We start from the raw sequence: 18608 nt of genomic DNA on the forward strand, positions 1-18608 counted from the left end.
GTCAGATCCCATATACCATTCGTCTCCATTCACACCTATCTAACATGCTCACGCACGCTTGCTGGAAGTCCAAGCCTCTCGCCCACAAAACCTCCTTTACTCCCTTCCTCCAACGTTTTCAAGGACGACCCCTACCTCGCCTTCCTTCCCTTACAGATTTATACGCTCTCCATGTCATTCTACTTTGATCCATTCTCTAAATGACCAAACCACCTCAACAACCCCTCTTCAGCCCTCTGATTTACACTTTTATTAACTCCACACCTTCTCCTAATTTCCATACTCCAAATTTTCTGCATAATATTTACACCACACATTGCCCTCAGACAGGACATCTCCACTGCCTCCAACCACCTCCTCGCTGCAGCATTTATAACCCAAGCTTCACACCCATATAAGTGTGTTGGTACTACTATACTTTCATACATTCCCTTCTTTGCCTCCATAGATAATGTTTTTTGACTCCACATATACCTCAACACACCACTCGCCTTTTTACCTTCATCAATTCTATGATTAACCTCATCCTTCATAAATCCATCCGCTGACACATCAACTCCCAAATATCTGAAAACATTCACTTCTTCCATACTCCTCCTCCCCAATTTGATATCCAATTTTTCTTTATCTAAATCATTTGATACCCTCATCACCTTACTCTTTTCTATGTTCACTTTCACCTTACTACCTTTACACACACTCCCAAACTCGTCCACTAGCCTTTGCAATTTTTCTTTAGAATCTCCCATAAGCACAGTATCATCAGCAAAAAGTAACTATCAATTCCCATTTTGTATTTGATACCCCATAATTTAATCCCACCCCTCTCCCGAACACCCTAGCATTTACTTCTTTTTACAACCCCATCTATAAATATATTAAACAACCATGGTGACATTACACATCCCTGTCTAAGACCTACTTTTACCGGGAAGTAGTCTCCCTCTCTTCTACACACCTTAACCTGAGCCTCACTATCCTCATAAAAACTCTTTACAGCATTTAGTAACTTACCACCTATTCCATATACTTGCAACATCTGCCACATTGCTCCCCTATCCACTATATCATATGCCTTTTCTAAATCCATAAATGCAATAAAAACTTCCCTAGCTTTATCTAAATACTGTTCACATATATACTTCAATGTAAACACTTGATCTACACATCCCCTACCCACTCTAAAACCTCCTTGCTCATCTGCAATCCTACATTCTGTCTTACCTCTAATTCCTTCAATAATAACCCTACCGTACACTTTTCCTGGTATACTCGGTAAACTTATTCCTCTATAATTTTTACAATCTCTCTTGTCCCCCTTCCCTTTATATAAAGGGACTATACATGCTCTCTGTCAATCCCTAGGTACCTTTCCCCTCTTTCATACATTAAACAAAAATACCAACCACTCCAACACTATATCCCACCCCCCTGCTTTTAACATTTCTGTCATGATCCCATCAGTTCCAGCTGCCTTACCCTCTTTCATTCTAGGTAATGCCTCATGCACCTCCCCCACACTCACATCCCAATACTTCACTATCCATTTTATTGCAACATTTCGTCACATTAGTGATTTTTTTTATTTTTTCGGTGCCCCATGGCCTGGTGGCAAAAGCTCTTGCTCCACATGGTGAGGGTTCAGGTTCAATTAATGGCAAAGGGGTGGAAACATCAGGTGTGTTTCCTTACACAGGTTGTCCGTGTTCACCCATCAGTATAATGCGTACCTGGGTGTTGGTCGACTGGTGTGGGTCGCATCCTGGGACAGAACTGATTTAATTTGCCCAAAATGTTCAGCATAACAAGGGGCTTTCTATATAGTAGTATGTCACTGATGTCAGCTATGGTCTGTATACCTTGTACATGTACTTGTAGTAAATAAAGATAAGTCTTCTTCTTCTTTCAACATACCAGCCGTATCCCACCGAGGCAGGGTGGCTCAAAAGAAAAAACTAAAGTTTCTCTTTTTAAATTTAGTAATATATACAGGAGAAGGGGTTACTAGCCCCTTGCTCCCGGCATTCTAGTCGCCTCTTACAACACGCATGGCTTACGGAGGAAAAATTCTGTTCCACTTCCCCATGGAGGTAAGAGGAAATAAACAAGAACAAGAACTAGAAAGAAAATAGAAGAAAACCCAGAGGGGTGTGTGTGTGTATATATATGCTTGTACATGTATGTGTAGTGTGACCTAAATGCAAGTAGAAGTAGCAAGACATACCTGAAAATAAAGATAAGTATTATACTATTTCATTACTGCTTTCTCCTCCATTGGCTTGTTGCTGTGTCTTACAACCATCTGTACAATTTCAGAGCTGAAATTAGCACTTGATTAGTGATTGCCAGATCAGTGATGGCCAACCTGTACTGCTTAAAAAAAAATAAAATCCTAATGCCTAATCAGTAGCTGAAATGTTGAGAGATAAAGACTATAAAGCAGGATGACTAGTGTATTAACCACCACTGTCTATAACAATTTAAAAGAATTTTAATTTTAATTAACCTCAAAAATATTGCTAATATTTCATACCTGAAGCTCCAATTGGATGCCCTAATGCAATAGCACCACCATTAACATTAACTTTTTCTACGTCAATACCAAGCTCTTGAAGTACTGCTAAGCTCTGGGCAGCAAAAGCTTCATTCAATTCCCACAAGTCCACCTCATTTACACTCCAGCTGGCTTTTTTCAACTGAAAGAACAAAGATATTTTATTCTCAAGATGTTTTGAACATTGGTATTACCAATAATGGATTATATACACTAACTAATTTACAGTGAGACAGCAATCTCCTCCTCAGGCTGACATTTAGCATTCATTACCACCACAGCAGAACCATAATGAGCCCTAAACATTCTCTGTGGAAGGAATCCACAGGCCTTAAAAATTATGTGATGGTGATAGGTGATAGTACTGGTAGGTGATAGTGCCTCCCACATGTCTGTGCAAGCATTGTATAAAGTCACAGTAACCCTCTGCAAACACTTTCATATGAACAGGTAACCCCCAACCAGAATTTAAAACAAGAAATGACTGCCTTAGGTAATCTTTTATAGATTTTTTTGAGGTCTCCCGAACAAAACCCTACTTATTCCTCAAGTTCTTCAGTTCACGTAACATGGATTTCACATAAAACGCAATTTTCAGTAAAAGAACCACCACATTAGGCAACTGTCTACTGTGCTGCAAGGTGCATTCCAGTGACAACAGCAGGAGTCTGGATAATTAATTAAAAGTTCTCCATTTAGACTTACTTTATCAATGTTCCAATTAAAAAAAAGTTAAATAAAACAATCCCTAGTAAATGATATTAGCAATATCCACTATAGTTTTATCTAATTTATATGGAACACAAGATATTTAACACAATGCAGGATGGAAAATTAGAAATATACAACAATGATATGATTTCCACACCTAAAAAGAGCCAGAAAAAAGTAGACAGATGAGCTACAAAATCACTCCCAGAGCTAGAAAAAAAGCCTGCAAGCATTACTCTATCTTTTGCTGATAAGAAAACAGGAGACACGATAACCACACAAGATTATATACACTAGAATTGATAAGGAAGGGTTCCTAACACCAATAAGTGGCAAAGACAGGGTACTGAGAGGATACTAGAAAGTTCTTCACAGTGGTAAAACAATGGAATGGGTTACAAGAAGTAGTAAATGCTATAACCACTGGAAATTACAGAAAGATAAAATTAAATACTGCAGAAGACACCACAAGCAACAAGTTTAACTCTGCTCCCATAGCTACAAAAAAAAGAAGAATAAGGTAATTATGTATATAGTTACAACTGTAACAAGCCAATTTCAAACTAAGAGAACACACCACTTTTCCATTAACTTATTTATTTGAAACTAGTTAATATCACCAGTAATCAATTACAAAGAATTTTTTAACACACTGGTTGTCTCCCACTGAGGTAGGGTGACCCCCCCCCCCCAAAAAAAAAAAAAAAAAACACTTTCACTTACTTCATCACTGTCTTGCCAGAGTCGTGCTGACACTACAACTCAGATGCCCCTCCAAACTGAGATATTCCCACCCCCCTCCTTAAGAGTGCAGGTACTATACTTCCCAACTTCAGGATTAAAGTCTGGCTAACTGGTTTTCCTCATTCTCTTCATAAATAAATGTTACCTTGTTCATACTCAATACGTAAAATCATAAAAAAACACTTACCTCTACTCACTCCTAACACGCTCACAAATGCCCGTTATATGTCCAACCCCATCTATAAATATGTCAAACAAGGACAGCGACATCCTGCATCCTGTCTAGTGCCTACTTTTACTGGAAAATAATCTCCCTCTCTCCTATATACTTTAACTTAAGCCTCACTATCATAAAAACTCTTAGCTGCTTTCGGTAACCCACCACCTCGCAACAACTGTCACACTGTTCTCCTATCTACCCTGTCATATGCCTTTTCTAGATCCATAAATGCAGTGAAAATTTCCTTACCTTCATCTAAATATTGCTCACTTGCATGCTTCAATATTAACACTTGGTTTACACATCCCATACCCTTCCTAAAATCTTGTTCACTTGCAATCTTGCCCTCCGTTTTACCTTTAATTCTTTCAATAATTACTCTACCACACTTCACATGGTCGGTGGAATACAGCCAGTTTGTCAAAAGACGACGACTTCACATGGTATACTCAACAGGCTTTTTCTGTTGTTTTGTTTTGTTTTTAACCCGTAAACGGTCCAAGCAGATCTACATTCATATGCGTAGTGCTCCAAAAGTAGATCTATGTTTTTTTTACATATTTTCAAATATAACCAAAAAAAAAAGTAGATCAAAGTTTTTTTGCACATTTTCAAATGTAAAAAAAAAAAAAAAAGATATACTTTTTTACATACTTTCAAATGTTGAAAAAACACATATATACGTTTGGACCGTTTACAGGTTAACAAGTCGGCCGTCTCCCACCGAGGCAGGGTGACCCAAAAAGAAAATACTTTCATCATCATTCAACACTTTCACCTCACTCACACATAATCAGTGACTTTGCAGAGGCACCCAGATACAACAGTTTAGAAGCATATACATATAAAGATATATAACATACCCCCTCCAAATTGCCAATATCCCAAACCCTTCCTTTAAAGTGCAGGCACTGTACTTCGCATTTCCAGAACTCAAGTCCGGCTATATAAGAATAATCGGTTTCCCTGAATCCCTTCACTAAATATTACCCTACTCACACTCCAATAGCTCGTCAGGTCCCAAAAACCATTTGTCTCCATTCACTCCTATCTTACACGCTCGCACATGCTTGCTGGAAGTCCAAGCCCCTCGCCCACAAAACCTCCTTTACCCCCTCTCTCCAACCTTTCCGAGGATAACCCATACCCCGCCTTCCTTCCCCTACAGATTTATATGGTCTCCAAGTCATTCTACTGTGATCCATTCTTTCTAAATGACCAAACCACCTCAACAACCCCTCTTCAGCCCTCTGACTAATACTTTTAGTACTCCATACCTCTTCCTAATTTCCACACTCCAAATTCTCTGCATAATATTTACACCACACATTGCTCTTACAGGACATCTCCACTGCCTCCAGCCACCTCCTACCTGCAGCATTTGCAGCCCAAGCTTCACAACAGGCTTATTTCCCGATAATTCTTATACATCTTTTTTTTGTCCCCTTTTCTTTTATACAAAAAACTATGAATGCTCTCTGCCTATCCCGGGGTACCTTTCCCCATTTTCATACATTAACTGAACAAAGGCATCAACCACTCCAAAACTATATCCCGATCTACTTTTAACATTTCTGTCTTTATCCCACCAATCGCAGCTGCTTTACCCACTTTCATTTCACCCACACCCTCACACACCTTTTCTACCTACATCTGGTTCTTCATAACTCCTAAAAGATGTAATACCTCCCTGGCCAATGCACGAAGTCCCTGCCTCCCTCTTTTCTAAATTAAACAGCTCTTCAAAACATCCTCTCCATCTTCCTAATACCTCCACCTCCTTACCTAATAACTCTCCTCTTCTTGTATGCAAACATTTTCTTCCCTGCCCCTCTCTACCTCATCATTCCATCACTTGCTCGTCTTCCCTCCTGCACCCACCCTCCTATATTCACAAACTTCTGCTGCACACTTTAACACTGCATTCTTAAATCTACTTCATACCTCTTCAGCTTCATTTCCTATACCCTCACTAACTCATCTTTCTCCCAACAGTTGTTTATATCTTACCCTAACTTAACTACCTCCTCAAATTTATAAACTTTCACTTCTCACTTACTCTCATGCTGTTCTTCTTGTACCCCACCTACCTTTCAAGTCTCTTAAATAATGATCTAATTTATCTGCTGCTTCTCTTATAACATACTCGTCCAGAAGTCTACCCATTAACCTTTTATCTACCAATACGAAGTCCAAAAAACTGATGTCATTACTACAGAAACTATACCATGGTAAACCAAATTAGCATACTCACTGCTGCTTTAATAGCTGGAATTGGTCCAGTACCCATAATGGTTGGATCGACTCCAGCCTGAGCCCAGGCTACAACAGAAGCCAAAAGCTTGATATCTCTACTCTTAGCTTCCTTCTCGCTCATTAACACCAATGCTGCAGCACCATCATTGATACCTGATGAGTTTCCTGCTGTTACTGTGCCAGTTCCATCCTGTGAAATAAATACCAGTAAATGATAAATCTATGGCAAAATCTGAAAAAGCATATTTAGTTTACAGTACAGTGGACCCCCGATTAACGATATTTTTTCATTCCAGAAGTATGTTCAGGTGCCAGTACTGACCGAATTTGTTCCCATAAGGAATATTGTGAAGTAGATTAGTCCATTTCAGACCCCCAAACATACACGTACAAACGCACTTACATAAATACACTTACATAATTGGTCACATTAGGAGGTGATCGTTAAGCAGGGGTCCACTCTATTTATAAACTGCTGAGAACAGCTGAAAGTACCAGTCACACATTCTCCAAGTATATATGTCCCACGAAAAGTAACTTCATCCAATATTACTGCATATTATGCAGATTAATAATAATGCGACTTTATGAATGTTCATGTAAATCAATAGAGAGAGCAGAGGCTAATACTCAATGTATATTAACAATTCAAAATTTACATTTAATGATTTTACGTAAACCGAGACAGTTTGTCTATAGTAGTAGTAATAATAAAAATAAAAATAATAATAATAATAATAATAGTAATAATAATAATATTTCTGTCACAGAGGTAGGGTAACCCAAAAAAGAAACTTTCACCATTAATTATCACTGTATGGTTTACACAGCACTTGGAAAAATGAGGAAATCAGGTTGTATCTAAGAAGGAAAAGAGTACCTCTAATTATTCAAATCAATACATTTAAAACTCCAAGTATCAACACACATTACTGGTTTTGTGTGTAAGGAGTGTGGACATCGAACAAGTGAGTACATGCATGTTAAATAGGAGTAAGTGGAGGCAAGTGGTTTTTGACTTCACATATTGTTGGAATGTAAGCAAAGTACCATTTATTGAAGGATTCAGGGAAACCAGTTAGCCAGACTAGTATCCTGGGATGAGAAATGTAATTCCTGCACTCTGAAGGAGGGGTAGGGATATTACAGTCTAAAGAGGCACCTAAACCGTAATGTCAGCATGCCTCTGGCAAGACAGTGACAGGGAGTATTGAAGGTCTTCCTTCCATTTTGCTTTACCCTACCTCAGTGGGAGACTGCCAGTATGTTTAAAAAAATAAAAATAATTATCACAAGTCATCATTTCATATGAGAGTGTCATTTAAAGATAAAGGAATGAGGCAATTTAATCCAGTATAGCTTTTCATATGCCGAGTAAAAGAAATAGAAATTTTCCTTTGATTTTAAAATATATTTTTTATAGTTTACTTAAACTAATAGCAATTATCTTACTTTAGCTCATTTCAAAGTCCAGCCCTATGACATACAGTGCTACTACTCCCAAGATGCAACCCCTGTAAGTTAACACCTAGTATATATTTGCTGCAAGGTTAAGTGGCAGATTTGAAATAAGATTTGCCCATGTATCTCGCACCACCTGGGAATCGAACCCAAGTCCCTTCAGTTGGGAGCTGATTATCATTATTATTATTTTAATACATGGGCCATCTTCCACTAAGGCAGGGTGACCCAAAAAAGAAGAAACAGTAGTGTTTCTTCTTTTAACATTTAGTAATTTATAAAAAAGGTGTTACTATCCCTTTGCTCCCAGCACTGAAGTCGCCTCTTATGACATGCATGGCTTACAGGGAAAGGGTATTCATCTCTACTTCCCTATGGAGTATTATTTGTATGGAGAAACACTAACCCTGAATGGGCCCTACAGCTCCTGGGTAATGTGAAGCAATCAGGTTTGATCCAAAGAAGGGAAGGATGTCTCCAATTCCTTTTAAATTATGAGCCAAATGCTTTAAACCTAAGCTAATTATTCAATATGATTAATGTAAAATATCTCTGGTAATCAATTATTGATATGAGAGTATTTGACATTTAAAAATATAAAATTTAAAAATTGCACAAGAAAAAATGATAACTTACAGTAACAAAGCAAGGTTTCAATCTAGCTAACCCATCCATGGTGGAGCCTTGCCGTGGATATTCATCCATTTTCACTTCTGTTGCACCTTTCCGGCCCGGAACCAAAACTTTTACAATCTCCTGGTCAAAGTAACCTGCTTGTTGAGCAGCTTCTGCTTTTTCTTGAGATTTAAGGGCAAAAGTATCTTGCTGCAATCGTGTTAAATTCCAAGCCTTTGCTACATTCTCAGCTGCAAATTAAAATTGAAATATAATAGTGATTACTATACAAGGTAAGGTAGGTCTTAATAATCTTTCATGTTCAGAATCACCTTTTTCAACTGTCTAAATTAGGTATTGAAAACATCTAACCAAGACAAACTTATTTAAATAGTCAACAACATGCCCTTCCTAAGAAAATGTGCATTTATAAGTGTTTTACATTTACCAAAGAAGCAAATACATGTATTGGTATTTCAACAATCAATGCCATGAGAAAAAAGCAAATTAATGGTTTTTTTTTTTTTTTTTTTTTTTTTTCAACAAGTCGGCCGTCTCCCACCGAGGCAGGGTGACCCAAAAAAAAAAGAAAGAAAATCCCCAAAAAGAAAATACTTTCATCATCATTCAACACTTTCACCACACTCACACATTACCACTGCTTTTGCAGAGGTGCTCAGAATACAACAGTTTAGAAGCATATACGTATAGAGATACACAACATATCCCTCCAAACTGCCAATATCCCAAACCCCTCCTTTAAAAGGCAGGCATTGTACTTCCCATTTCCAGGACTCAAGTCCGACTATATGAAAATAACCGGTTTCCCTGAATCCCTTCACTAAATATTACCCTGCTCACACTCCAACAGATCGTCAGGTCCCAAGTATCATTCGTCTCCATTCACTCCTATCTAACACGCTCATGCACGCTTGCTGGAAGTCCAAGCCCCTCACCCACAAAACCTCCTTTACCCCCTCTTTCCAACCCTTTCGAGGACGACCCCTACCCCTCTTTCCTTCCCCTATAGATTTATATGCTTTCCATGTCATTCTACTTTGATCCATTCTCTCTAAATGACCAAACCACCTCAACAACCCCTCTTCTGCCCTCTGACTAATGCTTTTATTAACTCCACACCTTCTCCTAATTTCCACACTCCGAATTTTCTGCATAATATTTACACCACACATTGCCCTTAGACAGGACATCTCCACTGCCTCCAACCGTCTCCTCGCTGCTGCATTTACCACCCAAGCTTCACATCCATATAAGAGTGTTGGTACTACTATACTTTCATACATTCCCTTCTTTGCCTCCATAGATAACGTTTTTTGACTCCACATATACCTCAACGCACCACTCACCTTTTTTCCCCCATCAATTCTATGATTAACCTCATCCTTCATAAATCCATCCGCCGACACGTCAACTCCCAAGTATCTGAAAACATTCACTTCTTCCATACTCCTCCTCCCCAATTTGATATCCAATTTTTCTTTATCTAAATCATTTGATACCCTCATCACCTTACTCTTTTCTATGTTCACTTTCAACTTTCTACCTTTACACACATTCTCAAACTCATCCACTAACCTTTGTAATTTTTCTTTAGAATCTCCCATAAGCACAGTATCATCAGCAAAAAGTAACTGTGTCAATTCCCATTTTGAATTTGATTCCCCATAATTTAATCCCACCCCTCTCCCGAACACCCTAGCATTTACTTCTTTTACAACCCCATCTATAAATATATTAAACAACCATGGTGACATTACACATCCCTGTCTAAGACCTACTTTTACTGGGAAGTATTCTCCCTCTCTTCTACACACCCTAACCTGAGCCTCACTATCCTCATAAAAGCTCTTTACAGCATTTAGTAACTTACCACCTATTCCATATACTTGCAACATCTGCCACATTGCTCCTCTATCCACTCTATCATATGCCTTTTCTAAATCCATAAATGCAATAAAAACTTCCCTACCTTTATCTAAATACTGTTCACATATATGCTTCAATGTAAACACTTGATCTACACATCCCCTACCCACTCTGAAGCCTCCTTGCTCGTCCGCAATTCTACATTCTGTCTTGCCTCTAATTCTTTCAATTATAACCCTACCGTATACTTTTCCTGGTATACTCAGTAAACTTATTCCTCTATAATTTTTACAATCTCTTTTGTCCCCTTTCCCTTTATATAAAGGGACTATACATGCTCTCCGCCAATCCCTAGGTACCTTCCCCTCTTTCATACATTTATTAAACAAAAGTACCAACCACTCCAACACTATATCCCCCCCTGCTTTTAACATTTCTGTCATGATCCCATCAGTTCCAGCTGCTTTACCCCCTTTCATTCTACGTAATGCCTCACGTACCTCCACCACACTTACATTCCGCTCTTCTTCACTCCTAAAAGATGGTATACCTCCCTGGCCAATGCATGAAATTACCGCCTCCCTTTCTTCCTTAACATTTAAAAGTTCCTCAAAATATTCTCGCCATCTACCTAATACCTCCCTCTCCCCATCTACTAACTCCCCTACTCTGTTTGTAACTGACAAATCCATACTTTCCCTAGGCTTTCTTAACTTGTTTAACTCACTCCAAAATTTTTTCTTATTTTCATTAAAATTTCTTGACAGTGCCTCTCCCACTCTTTCATCTGCTCTCCTTTTGCACTCTCTCACCACTCTCTTCACCTTTCTTTTACTCTCCATATACTCTGCTCTTCTTATAACACTTCTGCTTTGTAAAAACCTCTCGTAAGCTACCTTTTTCTCTTTTATCACACCCTTTACTTCATCATTCCACCAATCACTCCTCTTTCCTCCTGCCCCTACCCTCCTATAACCACAAACTTCTGCCCCACATTCTAATACTGCATTTTTAAAACTATTCCAACCCTCTTCAACCCCCCCACTACTCATCTTTGCACTAGCCCACCTTTCTGCCAATAGTCGCTTATATCTCGCCCGAACTTCCTCCTCCCTTAGTTTATACACTTTCACCTCCCTCTTACTTGTTGTTTCCACCTTCCTCTTTTCCCATCTACCTCTTACTCTAACTGTAGCTACAACTAAATAATGATCCGATATATCAGTTGCCCCTCTATAAACATGTACATCCTGGAGCCTACCCATCAACCTTTTATCCACCAATACATAATCTAACAAACTACTTTCATTACGTGCTACATCATACCTTGTATATTTATTTATCCTCTTTTTCATAAAATATGTATTACTTATTACCAAATTTCTTTCTACACATAGCTCAATTAAAGGCTCCCTATTTACATTTACCCCTGGCACCCCAAAATTACCTACTACTCCCTCCATAACATTTTTACCCACTTTAGCATTGAAATCCCCAACCACCATTACTCTCACACTTGATTCAAAACTCCCCACGCATTCACTCAACATTTCCCAGAATCTCTCTCTCTCCTCTACACTTCTCTCTTCTCCAGGTGCATACACGCTTACTATAGCCCACTTTTCACATCCAATCTTTACTTTACTCCACATAATCCTTGAATTTATACATTTGTAGTCCCTCTTTTCCTGCCATAGCTTATCCTTCAACATTATTGCTACTCCTTCTTTAGCTCTAACTCTATTTGAAACCCCTGACCTAATCCCATTTATTCCTCTCCATTGAAACTCTCCCACCCCCTTCAGCTTTGTTTCACTTAAAGCCAGGACATCCAGTTTCTTCTCATTCATAACATCCACAATCATCTCTTTCTTATCATTTGCACAACATCCACGCACATTCAGACTTCCCACTTTGACAATTTTCTTCTTCTTATTCTTTTTAGTAATCTTTACAGGAAAAGGGGTTACTAGCCCATTGTTCCCGGCATTTTAGTTGACTTTTACAACACGCATGGCTTACGGAGGAAAGATTCTTATTCCACTTCCCCATGGATATAAGAGGAAAAGTAATAAGACCAAGAACTATTAAGATAAAATCAAAGAAAACTCAGATGAGTGTGTATAAATAAACGTGTACATGTATGTGTAGTGTGACCTAATTGTAAGTAGAAGTAGCAAGACGTACCTGTAATCTTGCATATTTATGAGACAGACAAAAGACACCAGCAATCCTACCATCATGTAAAACAATTACAGGCTTTCGTTTTACACTCACTTGGCAGGACGGTAGTACCTCCCTGGGTGGTTGCTGTCTACCAACCTACTACCTATAAAATTAATGGTTATTGTCGTAAAAAGAGACACGAGTATGAAATTGGGGGAGTGAGAAGAAAGAAGTGAAGAAATCTGACAACTCTACATCCTGTACATGTGATGGGCGACATGATGATCAAAGACGAGAATTAAGACAAAGACGGAAATTATCTGGTGAAATAAAGCCCCTGGCAAAGAACATGATAGGAAGGGATGAAGGCAGAGAGCTACAGGATGGAGTCATTGTTCCAACCCTTAAGTATGGACATGAATTTATTTTTAGAGCAAAGGATATGGATAATCAGAATCGTGCATGGTGTTATACACAGAATAACAGCTAATAATGCATGAAAAGATTTAATTAAAAAAAAAATTGTGCCTCTAAAGATCAAGAGTGTAATTTCCTACTTTTAATTATGTATGAGAGTTTTCAGGAAAAACAATTCAGATCTTATCCCATTTAATAAAAAAAAAAGCTTTGGAAATTTATTTAATCAAGCGGGAAATTGGGCAGTACAGTCAAACCTCGGTTTTCGTATGCTCTAGCTTGTGTAAAACTATATTCTCTATAAAATGTATTTTTTTTTAAATATTTTTGGGTGTCTGGAATGGAGTAATTGCATTTACATTATTTCTTATGGGAAATATTGCTTTAGTTTTCATACAATTTGTTTTTTTTGTCAGACTTTTTTTTGAACGGATTAATCATGAAAACCGAGGTTCCACTGTACTGTAACTATAGCAATGATGCTAGTCCAATAATCTACGTGTACTTGGATTTGAGTACAGCCTCTCCTCATTAGCAAAGTACTCATTTACCTACCACTCGGACTTACGACCAGTTCTCCAACCAGTATTCAAACCTAAGTAATGTATATTAGATCTGATTTCCTCTATTCTGCTTATTACAGTATACAGTACATTTCTGTATAAACATTTAAAAATGTAATAGAAATGTTATAAATGGAGCAAAAGTGACATTAAAAAAAATATCTATAAATGGTTGACACAAACCCACTACCAGTATAGTATGCTTCTTGTTTAATGACCAATTCGCTTACCGACCTACTCTTAGGAACAGAACCCCGTCGTTAAATGAGGAGAGGCTGTATGCTGTACTGCACAAAGTTTATGCCAATTAATTAGGGGGGGACTAAAATGCAATTACTGTGCAATTTTTTGTCCCTACCTGTTACTCCCATGTGGCAACCATGGAATGCATCCGTTAATCCATCTACCATCATTGTATCTACCATCGTTGCAGATCCCATCTTAACTGGTGAACGTAGGTGCAGAGCATGAGGAGCCTGACTCATGCTTTCCTGACCACCACAAACCACAATTGATGAATCTCCTACCATTATCGCCTGGAAACCTAGCGATACAGATCTGTGCATGATTAAAAATAAGAATGATTATTTGAATAGTCACATTTCAGTAACTCAATATTCTAGGCTTCCCCACAATATTTTCATGGTACTATTTTAGCAATTAAATTTAAAAATGCCTTTCAAGATTGCATACACAAAATAGGTTTGTCCGTTCAAAATAAATGACTTGATAAAGTATGCAAAGAAAAAACTAATTCTCATGAAATATTAAACATATTCCTACACAATAGTCACGGAATTCAAGTACCATACTTATAATAATTATGATCAGTTAATAACTTTCAGCATACCTGACAAGCAAGAGCATTACTGAGACCATCATTTGACAAAAAAAAAAAATTATGATTGCAATGTCCAAATAAAATATATGAATATGAAAGTAAATAATAATAAACATTCTAACATCAGCACATTTAAATTTGTGCATTCAAATAACAAAACTATTGAAATTAACCTAAAAGTTTTATAGTGTATATAATAAACAGCTAGTCATTCAGGCATTAAAAAGCTACATAAACTTTAACGAACAATATCATGCATACTGCAGATTAACTTCAAGGTGCTAACTTATTTTTATCTGATTTTAACCCCTTCAGGGTCCAAGGCCCAAATCTGAAGTGGTGCCCCAGTGTCCAAGAATTTAAAAAAAAAAAATTGTTATTTTTTCCTATGAAATGGTAGAGAATCTTTTTGTGAAGGTAATAAAACAAAAAGTACGAAATTTGATGGAAAATTGATGAAATTATGCTCTCGCGAATTTTGAAATGTCAGCGATATTTACGAATCGGCGATTTTGCCGAATTTGACTCCCATTTTAGGCCAATTACATTATTCCAGTCAACCAAATTCTTAGCTATTTCACTAGTACGTATTACTTCTATTCTATCGATTGAGCACAAGAAATCTCCAAGTCAACTGTTTCAACTACAAATTAAAGTGATCGGAAATTGTTAATTTGGCCAATTTAACACAAAGTTCAAAATATTCCAATTTCAAAATAGGGTCCAGAATAAACACTGTAGGTATTCCTGGAACTAAACTAACATTTCCTCTGTTCATTAGTTACGTTTTGAGGCTTTACAAATAAATTCCATTTTGATTTTTTATTTACAATGAATTTTTATTCACACCAAAAAAAGAAGATTTACTGTTATGCAATACTGTAATAATTGTATAAATATCACCATATTTGTGAATGCATATTAGACCCCACCAGCTGGCGTGTATTAGACGTGTGAGGTTGTTTGTTTACTCTTGAATATCGGCAAAAATTTAACATTTCTGCTACTTTGAGCTCAGTTTCAAGCCATTTCCAGTGCTAAAACCAATAAAAATCATCTCTATTTCTGTAATATGTCTTCCATTCTATCAAATGAGACCAAAAAATCGCAAATACAACTATAAAAAACATACGAAAAAACACTGCAAAGTCGCTGTTTTAATCGAAAAATCATGATTTCAGTTTTTTTTCTCTCATTATACACAGTGTGCTGCAGGATCTGTTTTATGTGGTGCACACATACCACATAGATGTATTCTCTCATATCTAGGCCCAAATGTACCACTCACAGTTTATCAGAGTGAGCTGAGCTCATGACGTAGATCTACGGTTTGGACCCTGAACGTAAAGCCGTAGATCTACGGGACGGACCCTGAAAGGGTTAAGTTACATTTTAGAGGTGCTACTTTCCAGCATTCATTTAAATGACAAACTGTACACTACTGCCATTATGCATCAAGTATCAAGCTAGAATAAATTAATCTACCCAGTTGTACAACAAGTATGTTATTTTCATTTACAGAATTTTAATCACCAAGGACAGTTAACTATTTTTCCTGACCAAGAAACTTAAGAATTATGTTCCTAATTGGTATTTTTATGGCAGCATGAATTACAAGCCATAAAACTAAACTGCTGACTTACTTGAGACCTGAACCACAGAGCATGTTAACAACTGAGGCTGGCACTGTGTAAGGAAGACCAGCACCAACTGCTGCTTGACGGGCTGGGTTCTGACCTTGTCCTCCAGTCAGTACCTGCAGAGAAAAAGTTTGCATATGTAAATCCATCGATGCAGAATACAGGTGTCCATAGTAATTTTCAAATTTCATTTTTTATTTTTACACTATGATAAAACATGGAAAACTGCACTTCTCTGAATATGCTAGGATAACTATTGTAGTCTTAAGTTCTCTGACAGATAGATTGGACATAATCACCCAGTAAATGTCCCCTGTGCCCACCCCTTGATATCATGCCTTGCCTTTTAAACTTATTGTAGGCCTTTGCAAAGGATTATGTTTTCCATATACCAGTAGCTAACATTAAAATACTCCATACTAGAATAAATTATGGCACTGGAAAGGTCACACCAGCTATGTTGGCCAATATGTGGAATAAACTGTACAGGTTCAGATTTCACTGATTAGAAAGTCATGAAGCTCAATATATAAAAATTTGGTTAAGGTGTCATGTGTAGAAACCTAATTTTCTTTATTATAATTTTGTGGTAAAAAATCTGAAAGATGTTTTGCAGTCTTCTTACCCACTTTCTCCAAATTATTTTTTTTTTTAACATGCTGGCCATCTCCCACCAAGGCAGGGTGACCCAGAAAAGCAACACTAACCATCAATCACACAATCATTGTCTTAGCAGAGGAATGCAGATACAACAGTTCAGGTGTCACTCCAAACAGCAAACATCTCAAACCCCTCCTTGAAAATATTGGCACTGTACTTCCCACCTAAAGGACTCAAGTCCGGCTATCTTCCTTCCTTTCCCTTATTTGTTCCTTCAAGCCAATTTAGTTATTCAATTCAGGTTTCTTTTTTTTTTTCAACAAGTCGGCCGTCTCCCACCGAGGCAGGGTGACCCAAGAAGAAAGAAAATCCCCAAAAAGAAAATACATCATCATTCAACACTTCCACCTCACTCACACAGAATCACTGTTTTTGCAGAGGTGCTCAGAACACAACAGTTTAGAAGCATATACTACATATAAAAACACACAATATATCCCTCCAAACTGCCAATATCTCAAACCCTTCCTTTAGAGTGCAGGCATTGTATTTCCCATTTCTAGGACTCAAGTCAGGTTATATAAAAATAACCGGTTTCCCTGAATCCCTTCACTAAATATTACCCTGCTCACACTCCAACAGATCGTCAGGTCCCAAATACCATTTGTCTCCATTCACTCCTATCTAACACGCTCACACATACTTGCTGGAAGTCCAAGCCCCTCGCCCACAACACCTCCTTTACTCCCTCCCTCCAACCTTTTCGAGGACGACCCCTACCCTGCCTTCCTTCCCCTACAGATTTATACGTTCTCCATGTCATTCTACTTTGATCCTTTCTCTCTAAATGACCAAACCACCTCAACAAACCTTCTTCAGCCCTCTTGACTAATACTTTTATTAATTCCACACCTTCTCCTAATTTCCACACTCCGAATTTTCTGCATATTTGCACCACACATTGCCCTTAGACAGGACATCTCCACTGCCTCCAACCGCCTCCTCATTTACAACCCAAGCTTCACGCCCATATAAGAGTGTTGGTACTACTATACTTTCATACATTCCCTTCTTTGCCTCCATACATAACATTTTTTGCCTCCACATATACCTCAATGCACCACTCACCTTTTTTCCTTCATCAATTCTATGATTAACCTCATCCTTCATAAATCCATCCGCTGACACGTCAACTCCCAAATATCTGAAAACTTCTCTTCTTCCATACTCCTCCTCCCCAATTTGATATCCAATTTTTCTTTAACTAAATCATGTGATACTCTCATCACCTTATTCTTTTCTATGTTCACTTTCAACTTTCTACCTTTACACAAACTCCCAAACTCGTCCATGAACCTTTACAATTTTTCTTTAGAATCTCCCATAAGCACAGTATCATCAGCAAAAAGTAACTGTCAATTCCCATTTTGTATTTGATACCCCATAATTTAATCCCACCTCTCTCCTGAACACCCTAGCATTTACTTCTTTTACAACCCCATCTATAAATATATTAAACAACCATGGTAACATTACACATCCCTGTCTAAGACCTACCTTTACCGGGAAATAGTCTCCCTCTCTTCTACACACCCTAACCTGAGCCTCACTATCCTCATAAAAACTCTTTATAGCATTTAGTAACTTACCACCTATTCCATATACAGTACTTGCAACATCTGCCATAGTGCTTCCCTTTCCTATATCATATGCCTTTTCTAAATCCATAAATGCAGTAAAAATTTCCCTACCTTTATCTAAATACTGCTCACATATATGCTTCAATGTAAACACTTGATCTACACATCCCCTACCCACTCTAAAACCTCTTTGCTCATCCGCAATTCTACATTCTGTCTTACCTCTAATTCTTTCAATAATAACCCTATCGTACACTTTTCCTGGTATACTCAGTAAACTTATTCCTCTATAA

At 37.8% G+C, this 18608-nt stretch overlaps 1 protein-coding gene across 1 annotated transcript in view; it reads right to left on the bottom strand.

The window, feature by feature from the left end:
• Acat2 (Acetyl-CoA acetyltransferase 2) overlaps nt 1-16191 on the bottom strand; it is a gene marked incomplete at its 5' end in the record, with an annotated part of 28314 nt that extends 12123 nt beyond the window's left edge. The window contains 5 exon segments of the mRNA XM_070085468.1: nt 2534-2696; nt 6484-6675; nt 8583-8812; nt 13953-14152; nt 16079-16191. Of these exon segments, the coding sequence (XP_069941569.1) occupies nt 2534-2696; nt 6484-6675; nt 8583-8812; nt 13953-14152; nt 16079-16191 (898 nt within the window).
• Nucleotides 16192-18608: the final 2417 nt, after the last annotated feature.

This window comes from Cherax quadricarinatus, chromosome 16 (genome assembly GCF_038502225.1).
Source record: "Cherax quadricarinatus isolate ZL_2023a chromosome 16, ASM3850222v1, whole genome shotgun sequence".
Taxonomy (NCBI): Eukaryota; Metazoa; Arthropoda; class Malacostraca; order Decapoda; family Parastacidae; genus Cherax; species Cherax quadricarinatus.